The following is an 11,224-nucleotide window of genomic DNA, read 5'->3' on the forward strand; positions in this document are numbered from 1 at the left end:
CCCGGGGCCCGATTCCGCGGGGGCGGAAATCGGGCCTCCAAAGTGGGGGGAAATCCGCCCCCAGAGGGACTTGGCAGCCCTAGCATTAGGCCTGCCTCAGCCCTACTACTAAGAGGCTGCTCAGGGACCTCCTAGGCCTCAGCACCCGGTCAGCGTTGGACGCGGCCCTCACCCAGGCAGCCAATGGCTGGCTACCTGATCACAATCACACAACATGCAGCCAGGGTCAAGCCTGATCTATAATTCCCCCTCCCCTACATTTGCTATGGAAACAAAGACTACAGCCCAACCATTCTAGTCTTCTCGCTGAGGCGGGGCTGCAAGGCTGACCAGTTCTCTGGGAAATGGAGCTGTCGTTTCATGTGTGAACGCCTGCTATGCTGGAAACTGTGGGGAAATGGCAGGTTCTCCCTCCCCAAACCCAAATCACAAACTGGCCAGCTAATAGCAGCCTTTTCCAGCACCGTTAAAAAAAACCAAACCAATCTTTGACATGGCTCCTTTTTGGTCATACATAAAGCTGCCTTATACTAAACCAGCAAAAAACCCAACAACACTACAATACAATCCACAGTAAACAAGGACCAAAACCCCCCAATAAATAACAACTGTCCACTGACCAACCCACCCAAGAGCTATAGAAAAGAGACTTCAATACAATAAGTAATTCAATGCATGTAATCCATCATAGGACAATACACAAATTCATAATATCCCAAAGGGAAAGAACAAAGTCCAGAATAACAATCTCACATAACAATAAAGTCTGGAATAAATGTCCACATTGAAGTCAGATGTCCTACACTTTTCCTAGGTATTGGTTGCTTTCTAAGGGTTGGAGGCATTTGGTCCCTAGGTGAAGAGGTTACCCAGCAAGCTTTCATGGCAGAGTGAGGAGGACTCGAACCTGGGCCTCCCAGATCCCAGCCTTACATTCTAACCACTACTCCATGCTGGATCTCACAGTCAGAGACGTCTTCCACACAAACGGCTCTCCCCCGCTCTTGCATTTCTATTCCTTCGCCTTGTCAAGCTGGTGTCCGCAATGACATTTGCAGCCTGAGATGCAAAAACGAGGTTTGCTCCCTCTTGTGGCGCAGCAACAGAATTCCTGGAAACGGGGAAGTCTGATGCTGCACCACAAGGAAGACAAACCTCGTTTTTTGCATCTCAGACTGCAAATGCCACTGTGGAAACCACCTGATGAGGTGAAGGAATAGAGCGGGGAGAGCCGTTTGTGTAGAAAACGTCAGAGTCATTATTGTATCTCAGTCACAGTCAGCATCGTCTCGTCTGACGCTTCAGGACCTCAGGCAGAGAGGTCTTCCCCATCATCCACTCCCTGAGCCTCTTAACTGAGGATGTTGGGAACTGAACCTGGGACCTCCAGCGTGCAAAGCAGAGGCTCTCCTGCTGAGCCACAGTCCCTTCCAAGTCCTTGGCAGATTCAAGGACAGGGATAGCCAGTGGGCCCCTTGCTGCATCTGCAGGTGCACCTTACCACATAGAACAGGAACATCTTGTCATCGTGCTGCAGGAATTCTTCGTAGAGGAAGCACAGGATCTAGAAAGAGAGTGACAACACAGCCTGAAGGGTTCTCTCCACTTCAGAAGAAAGATGCCGCTTGCAGGCTGCCAGTCTGTCACACACTATCACAAAACAATGAAAACTAAAACGGAAAAGGAAAAATAGTCAAATGCAAAATAGGAGGGAAAAAGAGAGAGAAAACTAGTTCTTAACATCCAAATTACAAGATGTCATAGTCCTGCTGTATACTGCATTGGTTGGGCCACACTTGGAGTATTGTGTGCAGTTCAGGAGGCCTCACTTCAAAAAGGATGTGGACGGAATGGAGCGGGTGCAGAGGGGAGCGAGGAGGATGATCAGGGGCCTGGAGACCAAGCCCTATGAGGAAAGGCCTTGGGAATGTTCAGCCTGGAGAAGAGGAGGCTGAGGGGGGACACGATTGCTCTCTTGAAGTATCTGAAGGGCTGTCACTTAGAGGAGGGCAGGGAGCTGTTCCTGCTGGCAGCAGAGGATTAGGAGGAGGTAGAGCGGGTCAGTTTCACTCACCTGTGGAGTGGAGCCTGAGTGGTGGGTGTTGCCTTCTGACACACTTCCAGTGATGTCAGGGGGTGTGGCATATGCAAATAAGTTATGCTAATGAGTTACGCTAATGAGCTTCTGCACCTCTTTTTCTACAAAATGACCCCTGGAACAAGTATGGGAGAGTTTTGAAGAGAGTCTGTGTGACTCTGAGAGTTATGAAGGATTTTGTGTGTGAAGTTTGAAGAGTGAACGTAGTCTGTGTGATTATAGGATTTGGGGTCTATTTCTGAGTGAATAAGACCAACAGTTCAGTCTGTGTGACTAAGAGAGTTGATTCTACTCAGTGTGAATAAAACAAACAGACTAGCCTGTTAGAGTGGAGTTTGAGAGACTGTTTGTAGCACCAAGCTTTGCCAGTTATATTTACAAGTTCCTTTTGTCAGCAACTGTTCAAAATAACGAGAAACCTATTTTTGTTCTTTATTAACTAAATCATTTTTTGTTTAAACTTATCCCAGAAATCAGTACAGTAGTTCCTAAAGGTCACATAGTCCTCTGAAGTGCCCAGACCCTAGGTCATTCTACTAGCAGAGAGAGAGATTTGGAATTTTTAATTCCTGGTGGCAGCAGAAATCTACCAAGTTTAGGTACACAAAGCATGTTTCAAGGTAAAACCGTTTCCCCAAATAGCAAGAACCTCACAGTTGATTTTTAAAATTCCAGCATAAGAGTTTGCACACTAAAGCCCATTGTCCAACATTTACTTGCGACAGGGTTTGGGAAGGGCACTGATGTTCCTACAGGGAGGAAGGACCAGGCTGCGTACCTTTGAAATTTCACCAGAGAGCTGAAAATAGTTGAGGAGGTAGCCCCAGTTGGCACACAGGCCTTATACTGAACCCCTAGTAAATACTGCTGTCCAGGGCAATTTGAGAATTTTCAGATTGGCTTTCTATATTAATATTCATGAAAAGCCAGAAGAATCCCCCACCTTACAGATTTCCTTCTGTGCCTTTATCACCCAGGGTATCACATTTCCAGACGGCAGGAGACTCTGCAACCCCCTGAGAGTCGTCAGCTTCAAAGGAAGGTGCCAGTTGCTGTTCTGCGTCAGGTACAGCTCGCAGATCCGCTCGCCCATCACGTGGCGCAAGAGGACATTACCCTCCCCAAGAGAGCACATCATCATGCGCAGAAAATCTTCGAGGTCGTGCCAGAGGTCGAGGAGGTGAACCTCTACGGCATAATTCCTACTGAGCAAGAACTCCCGGAAGGGGCATCCCGCACACTTGTCGGCGCTGAGCACCCAAGGAAGGAATTCTAAGGACAACGGAGACTTGACTATGGTTTTTAAGGCCAGCATGGAAGGGAACTGGACCACAGGGGTGGAAGCGCGGAGTTTTGTGACGGTGCTCCTCTCACGAATTTCATCCAGCCCGGGAGGGGTGAGCAGCTTGCTCTGGATGCTTTTGAAGCTCGGTGATTCATTGGAATTGTCACCTGTGTTTCGTTCATTGGCGTGATCCGTTTGCCACGTTCTTGCACTAGAGGTCTGTTTTTCAGAAAAGTGATGCTTCTTGTCCGTCGAACTGGCCTTGGATGATGCGGACCTCCTGTGGTGGTGTCCGTGGCTCTCTTTTTTACGTCTCGCTCTCCTTTTCAGAGGACCTTTGCCTGTGACCCGATCCCAAACATCCTTCTTCCTTTTCAGACTAGAGTAAGCCAGCGATGTGATGCTGCTTTCCCGGATGCTCATCGTCGGCAGGGGAAAGAGAAAGGGCCTCGGAAACGTGAGTGTGCACAGCCGCTCTCGATACTCCTTGAGCAGGTGGGAGCACGTTGTTTCTTGCTCCATGCTCAGCTTGCAGTGGATGTAGAAGTTTGGGAGCCAGTAACTTTCGATCTTGAACAGGGCCACTTTCTGCATCTCACTCAGGACTTCCCTTCGCGTCTGGACGTGCTTGGGGTGAGAGGGAGACATCCTCAAAAGTGTTTCTGGAAAGAGGGTACAGAATTAGAAACAAACAACTTCAGAGTCAGGATTCAGGGAAAGGAAACAGTGCTGTTCCAGATGACCAGGGAGGCTTCCCATGAATATCGGGCGGGCTTCATTACGTATGACAGCTCAGCCTGACACCTATTAGTTCTTCCCTCTTGCAAAGGAGTTGGAATGGCCCCTGCTGGATCTGAGGCTCTCTTCAGTGGCTGCTCCCGTTCTATGGAATAGCCAGCTTCCATGAGATGCTGTAACTTGCGTAAGGCAAGCCTATTCATGCGGGCATTGACACAGCCATTTAAATGTTTCTGACGAGAGTTTGAGCTATGAAGGCCTTTTAATGGATTTTCAATTGTGTGTTGTTTGTATTATCGTTGTAACGCACCTTGAGTCCTGTATTTATTTTCTATACAATTCTATACCACCTTTCTTTGCAACATTTATTTATTACCTTCCTGCAGGGCTTGTAAGGCAGAGATGTTGTACCAGGCCTTTGGCTGAGGACAGCGACGGGACATTGACCACCCTGCCACTTCCATACCTCTCATCTCCCCTCCTCTACCCCCTTAGGAGGCGACAGGAAAAGCTGCAATCTTTTCTAGAATTTTTGCCATCTTGGAACAGACTATCTTTACAGCTTTATATATTGATTATATTGATTGTATGTTATGTTATTATGATTTTAGCCTAATTTAATTTTCTACTGTTTTTACCTTGTTGTAAATGGCCTTGCGGGCAGGGTGGTCTAAAAGGATAGATAGATAGATAGATAGATAGATAGATAGATAGATAGATAGATAGACGGACGGACGGACGGACGGACGGATAGATGATATATATAGAGAGAGAGACAGAGAGAGACTTGTAGATTCAAAGTGGTATGCAGGTATATAACACTACATCTGACCTGGATAGCCCAGGCTAGACAGATCTTGTCAGAACTTGAAAGCTAAGCAGGGTCGGACCTGGCTAGTATTTGGATGGGAGACCTCCAAGGAATACCAGGGCTGTAACACAGAGGCAGGCGATGGCAAACCAACTCTGAATGTTTCTTGCCTTGAAAACCTCCCAGGGTTCCCATAAGTCAGCTGTGACTGGAGGGCACTCTCCACCACCAACACTACATCACCCAGTGTGTCCCAAACTTCTGATAGCTGAGGATCACATGGTTTCTGAATTATAAATGAAAGCATACTTCACTGCGACACTCGGAAAGCTTAACTTTCAGAGCAGGTCAGGATTACTGTTCTCAGAAGAGCTCAGTCTCTTAACCTTTGGCTACACCATTCTCATTGGAACGAGGCAAGCCCAGCACAGCATCTCATGCAGAGACATAATGGACAGCCTACTAAGCACGGTTTAATTCTGCAGCAAATCACGGACAGATGCAGCAGAGAGACTCCTCTATCGGTGTAGGTACTTTGGGCTACATCTATTAAACTATTGAGGGTTACAAATAGTTTAATAGATGCTGCACACTGCCAACTGTCTCAAAGCCAGAGGTAGATTGGGATGTTGAAACAGGAGCCTACACCTGTTGTCAGTGATGCCGTAGCCAAATCCAAGTGGAGTGAACCCTGTTGCACTGCCAGCACTGCAGGGACCACGGTGCTCAGCTTGCTCCTGGCTGCCAGTGGCCCCTCCAGGGTAGTGGCCCACTGGGAACTTTTCCCAGTGAGTCAAAGGCCCAGTCTGCTACTGCTCTCGGTGTCCAGTACTACTGTCTATGAAGCTGCGCATCTTACCAATGGTCGTGTTACAGAGGGTGACAACCACGGAGCCCTGCTGCAAGTGAGTGGCCATCAACACCTGGAAGAGCGACACGTAGAGATCTTGCTGGGATTCATCCATTTCGTCAATACCCAGTATCCTTTCTGCAGCCAGCCAGAATTTGGTCAGTTCTTCCCCTGTGGATCAGACATAAGGCCAGAGCTATTAGTTGTGCACGACCCCAAATGACCAGTTCTGCACAAAACCTGAGAGTTGGCCTAGCACCTTGATTCCAGCAGCTAGCCATCCTGGGATGCCCTGAGAGGGGAGGAAGTCAATGTTTTAAATGAAGTTATAAAAAATATTTTTAGGAAAAGAAAATTAGGATCAACCTTGAATTGCATTTCCCAGTGATAACTGCCAAAATCTCTATGGATATAAAATTATTATTGATTCTAGAGTGCCTGTGTAAATTGGGAGACCACATAAAACAATAAAAAACATGAGGGCCTTGTCTTTGGGCTTACAGTCTAAAGAGGAGAGATGGGGAAATCACTGAAGATGCAAGATCTGCAAGCCAGAGATATTTTTGCTAAATTGTCTACCAGATGAGTTAGACAAGAATCACAGGTATTTTATTTTACATGTTATAACAGCTGCCAGAATTTTATTTGCAATGGCATGGAGGACATTGAAGATTCCAATGCTACGTGAGTTGATATTGAAGATTATGGAATGTGTTAAAATGGACAAGTTGACAAATATATTTAAAAAAAAAATGGAAGAAGAATTTATGGGACCCTGGAGGGCGTTCTATGACTGGTTAAAACGTAAGTATTAGGAAAATAAGAATCGAGTGAAGAATAACAAGAATGATAGATGAAGTAGTTGTGAAATTGTAGTTGTGAAATTATAGATGAAGTAGTTGTGAAATTGTTTAAACTCATGGGATGAAGTTAAGATACCTAAATCTCAGCAAGACTTAATAGCAACCATGTTTCTAGCAGCAAAGACAGTATTGGCAGCTAAATGGAAAAGTATTGAGATGCCTACATTACAAGAACGGTTTAACAAGACATGGGATTATTTTATTTTTGATAAAATCACAACGGAATTGGATAATCAAAATTATGAAAGCCATAAACTAAATTTTATGAAAAAGTGGTCACCTTTTGTTCAATTGATGGTGGGACATACAAATTTTCATAAAATTAATATTACAAACTATTTAGAATTCAAACTGATTATTTCTCATTGAATAGTTAAGCTGAAAGTATGGATCTAATGGTATGATGTAAAGTGGTTAATAGTGTTGTTGGATAGAAATACTGACTTTGGTCTAAACTGTAATTATGATGTGTTAATATCTGTTTTGTTACGTTTTGAATGTATTTTAATGAAACTTTAATAAAATGAAAATTATTTTTTAAAAAAAAGTAGTTGTGAAATTGTAATGAGAAGATATGCATGCATTTAAATTGGAATTTTAAAATATTTCTGTATTTTTCTTTTCTTCCTCCTTTCCGCTTCCTCCCTTTCTGTATATAAGCTAATAAAAAAATTCAAAAAAAAGAGATGCAACATCTAGTAAGATGAAGATAGACGTAACATTTACAGATCAGTCGGCCTGGTATGGAAGCACACCCACTGCAATCAGTCCAAATATACCTTTTCTTTGCTAGGATGAAGCACCAGGAAAAAAGGGGGGGCTCTATAAGTCTGCAGGAGAAACTTGCTGCGGGTTCCATTTACAGGATAGTGCCCGTGACACTGTGAACCTCACTCAACTTGGGTTGCCAGACTTCAGGTGGCACCTGGAGATCTCCTGCTATTACAATTGATCTCCGGACGATCAAGATCAGCTCCCTTGGAGAAAATGGCTGCTTTGGCGGGTGGACCCTGTAGGGCAGTGATGGCGAACCTTTTAGAGACCACGTGCCCAAACTGCGACCCAAAACCCACTTATTTATCGCAAAGTGCCAACACAGCAATTTAACCTGAATACTGAGATTTTACTTTAGAAAAAACAACCCATACATTAACTTAAGATGATCCAAACAAAGTAAGGAAAGCAATCCCAAATGCTTTCATTTACTTAAAATTATTTGGCAGAGAATTTGACACTTTAATGATGGCCTGGGCTGGCTGGGGCGATGGCACGCGTGCCCACAGGGAGGGGTCTGAGTGTCACCTCTGGCACCCATGCTATAGGTTCGCCACCACTACCCTAGGGTATTATACCTGGCTGACATCCCTCCCTTCCCTAAACCCCACCTTCCCCAGGCCCAACCCTCTAAATTTCCAGGTATTTCCCAACCCAGAGCTGGCAACCCTACACTCAACACCAATCTCTAGAGCATTTTTTAAAGATTACTTTTAATACATTTTTAATGTTAAAGGATGGATGCATAAACTAATATGCATTGATGTTGGGCTCTAGAAAAATAAGGTGGACAGCTCATTTAATGTAAGGTGGGGAGGAAATGATAAGAGTGACAGAAGAATTAGTGTTTAATTTGGGGCTCCTACAGCCATTTTATGAATTGCAAAGTGGAACAAAGCCAGGCTTTGTTTAACAAAGCTGAAGGATTTACTTTGAGTCCTCTTTTCTGTATTATGTCTGTCTTCAGCTACAGTGAAGCAGCACATTTGTATATCAGGTGCTTAAATATATTAATACAAAGAGGAAGAAGAAGAAACAGAAGCAGCAGCAGAAGAAAAAACAGCAGCAGCAGTAGAAGCAGAAGAGGAGGAGGAGGAGATTAGATTTATAGCCCACCCTTCACTTGGAGTCTCAAAGCAGTCCCCACAACAGGCACCCTGTGAGGTAGGAGGGGCTGAGAGCTGTCAGGACCCACAGCCAAACAACGGAGCACACACTTCCAAGAAAGGTTTTGCTTTATTGTCAGTACTACGGTTGCAATAACATGGTCACTGTTAGGAATGACGAGCATGGAACAAGCATACAATGATATAGAAGATTACAGGTCAGGCAGGCGAACTCTAGGCTAATAAACAATACCGCAGCATAGCTGAGAAGAGCTCTGAGAGAACTGCCAATTTAGGCCAATTTTTAGAGACCCCTGATGATTTTAAACTCCTTGTCTTGCTCGATAATCCAGATACAGAAATAACTGAAATAGTAGCAAAGTTTCTCTGCAGTGCCATGGTCCTACGGCCTGATAAGTGATATTATGAATTAGGTTTATTATGATGTTACTCTGTGATGTTTCTCTGGAATTTTAATTTTACTCTGCATGATTTTGTATTTAGATTACTGTATCTTTATTTATATGCCAATAAAAGGCTTTGGATTTGGAACGGCTCTTGAGAGAACAGCTCTGACAGAACTGTGACTGACCCAAGGTCACCCAGCTGGCTGCATGTGGAGGAGTGGGGAATCAAACCCGGGTCTCCAGATTCTAGTCTGCCGCTCTTAACCACTACACCAAAGTGGCTCTCAGATTAATGTTGGGAAGTAAAGATAAAATATAAGGAGGATCTAATCCTGAATCCAGACCCGTGGACCATGTAGTCCAGCCAGGGCCAATTCCAGGATTTTGTAGGCTCTGGGCAAGAGAGTATAACCGGAGCCCCTCTCCCACTATAAGTCCCTGGGTACGAGTAAAGTAAATAGACAAATATCTCAAAAGAACCTTGAGAGATGGGTTAGAAAAAACTATAGTGGCTTTATCAAAATTACACAGTGAGCCTAAATTAAGGTTGAGTGATGCGGCCCACTAGCCGCTCTTATGCGTCAGCGAGTGCCAGTTTGGTGAGGTGGTTAAGAGCAGCAGAAGAAATCTTTCCCACTTCTGCTTCCTGAGATGTCTTAACAGGAGACTGAACCTGGGACGTTTGTCCCCCGCTTCTGTCCCCCATGAGGACCCCAAAGCAGCTGACAAGATCATTCTCCCTTCTTCCATTTTCCCCTCACAGAAACCATCCAGCGAGGCCAGCTAGGCTGTGAGAGAGAGGGACTGGCCCTGGGTCACCCAGTGAACTTCCATAGCAGAGGGGGGGGGGTCTGAACCCGGGTCTGCGTAGTCCTACACTCTTACCACCACACAGTACACTCAAAGCTCGTGCTGCGCTCAGCGTTTGGCTGCCGGGCTCCGTTCGTGGCTTCTGCCTGCTGCCTTCCTCACCTGCCATTCCTTGCATGAAAGAACGGAAGCGCCACATCCCTCTGCTGCCACCGATGCACTTCTCCAGGAGCCACTGATCAGCCTTCCTCCATCTCAGCATGTCCGCTGCAAGAGAAGGCGGCAATCTCTTTTCAGAAAACAGCTCATTTGTATCCAGGGTTACCAGGTCCTTCCTGGCAGCCGGCAGGGGATTTGTGTGTGTGTGTGGGGGGGGATTCTTCGCTGGAAGTGGAAGACTGCACGTTGTCTCTTGCCTCAGACTTCAGAGACAGCACCATAAACTTAGGGTGATTCTGCATTGGCTTTGCCCTCCATTGTTTTACCAAAGGTGCAGCTCAAAACCACATTCAGATACCCCCGGGCAACGCCGTACTGACTGCAAAGTCACCCCCGAACAGCCATAAATCTATGCAGAGGGTACCATAAAACCCAATGATAAAAGTGAAAGTGAAAGTGGCATGCAATGCAGAGGGGAATTTCTGTTCCAACGTGGGTTTGGTAAAACAACGGAGGGGAAAGCCAATGCAGATTCACCCTTAGATGGATGATAGATGATAGAAGATTATTGATGATGATGATGATGATGATGAAGAAGATAGACAGACAGACAGATGATAGGTCAGGACACACAGAGCACCCTTTCCTTCTTGCTGTATGATACTATCTTTTTGAAGTAGATTGCTATTCTTAGAGACCAACTTCCTTCCTTCCAGCTTGACATCTCTCTCGTACACATTGCCCTTCTCTCCACCTTGGCAACATGGATGCAGGGCGTGTTCCTGTATCCCCATCCATCCTAACCAGTTAGATCAGGTTGCTATCCTATCTCTAAGCTTTTCTATCTAGAGTGGCGTTCCATATAATAAACTCCTTTTATTAGTTTGAAACTTTAAAGAGGCTCCATGCAACTTTGTTCTTTAGCAGCACACACCCAGATGGGAAAAGCTTTGCTGCATGGTAAGCCTTTGTGTGCTCTGCTACCTTAATAGTGATTCTTGGCTATACCAAACCAGAGAATCTTAATACTTATCAGGAGAAAGAGGAAGGCCCAGGCCAAGTCACTGGTATCCCACAAGAAGTGACATCATCATGCGGTGACAGGCAGTATTTGGGCAAAACCTCTATGAGGTTAAGAATACAGACAGACAACCTTTATTGGCATGTCAAAGATAAAAGTACATTATTATTATTTTTAAATGCGTCGATCGTAAGGCCAACCAAAATGAAATAGATCAATTAATAGCTTCCCTGAATCGAACTGCAAACTGGAGAAAACAGGTGACATTAGAGGTCATAAGAAAGTTGTATCCAGAAAGTAAC

General features: G+C 45.2%; 1 protein-coding gene across 1 annotated transcript in view; it reads right to left on the bottom strand.

Moving 5' to 3' along the window:
• RGSL1 (regulator of G-protein signaling like 1) overlaps positions 1-11,224 on the bottom strand; it is a gene marked incomplete at both ends in the record, with an annotated part of 26,156 nt that overhangs the window by 9,096 nt on the left and 5,836 nt on the right. Inside the window, 3 exons of the mRNA XM_015410697.1 lie at positions 1,502-1,564; positions 3,042-4,045; positions 5,792-5,953. Coding sequence (XP_015266183.1) covers positions 1,502-1,564; positions 3,042-4,045; positions 5,792-5,953 — 1,229 coding nt within the window. The remainder of the gene's footprint in view (positions 1-1,501; positions 1,565-3,041; positions 4,046-5,791; positions 5,954-11,224) is intronic.

This window comes from Gekko japonicus, unplaced genomic scaffold (genome assembly GCF_001447785.1).
Source record: "Gekko japonicus isolate JY-2015 unplaced genomic scaffold, Gekko_japonicus_V1.1 scaffold6397, whole genome shotgun sequence".
Classification (NCBI taxonomy): domain Eukaryota; kingdom Metazoa; phylum Chordata; class Lepidosauria; order Squamata; family Gekkonidae; genus Gekko; species Gekko japonicus.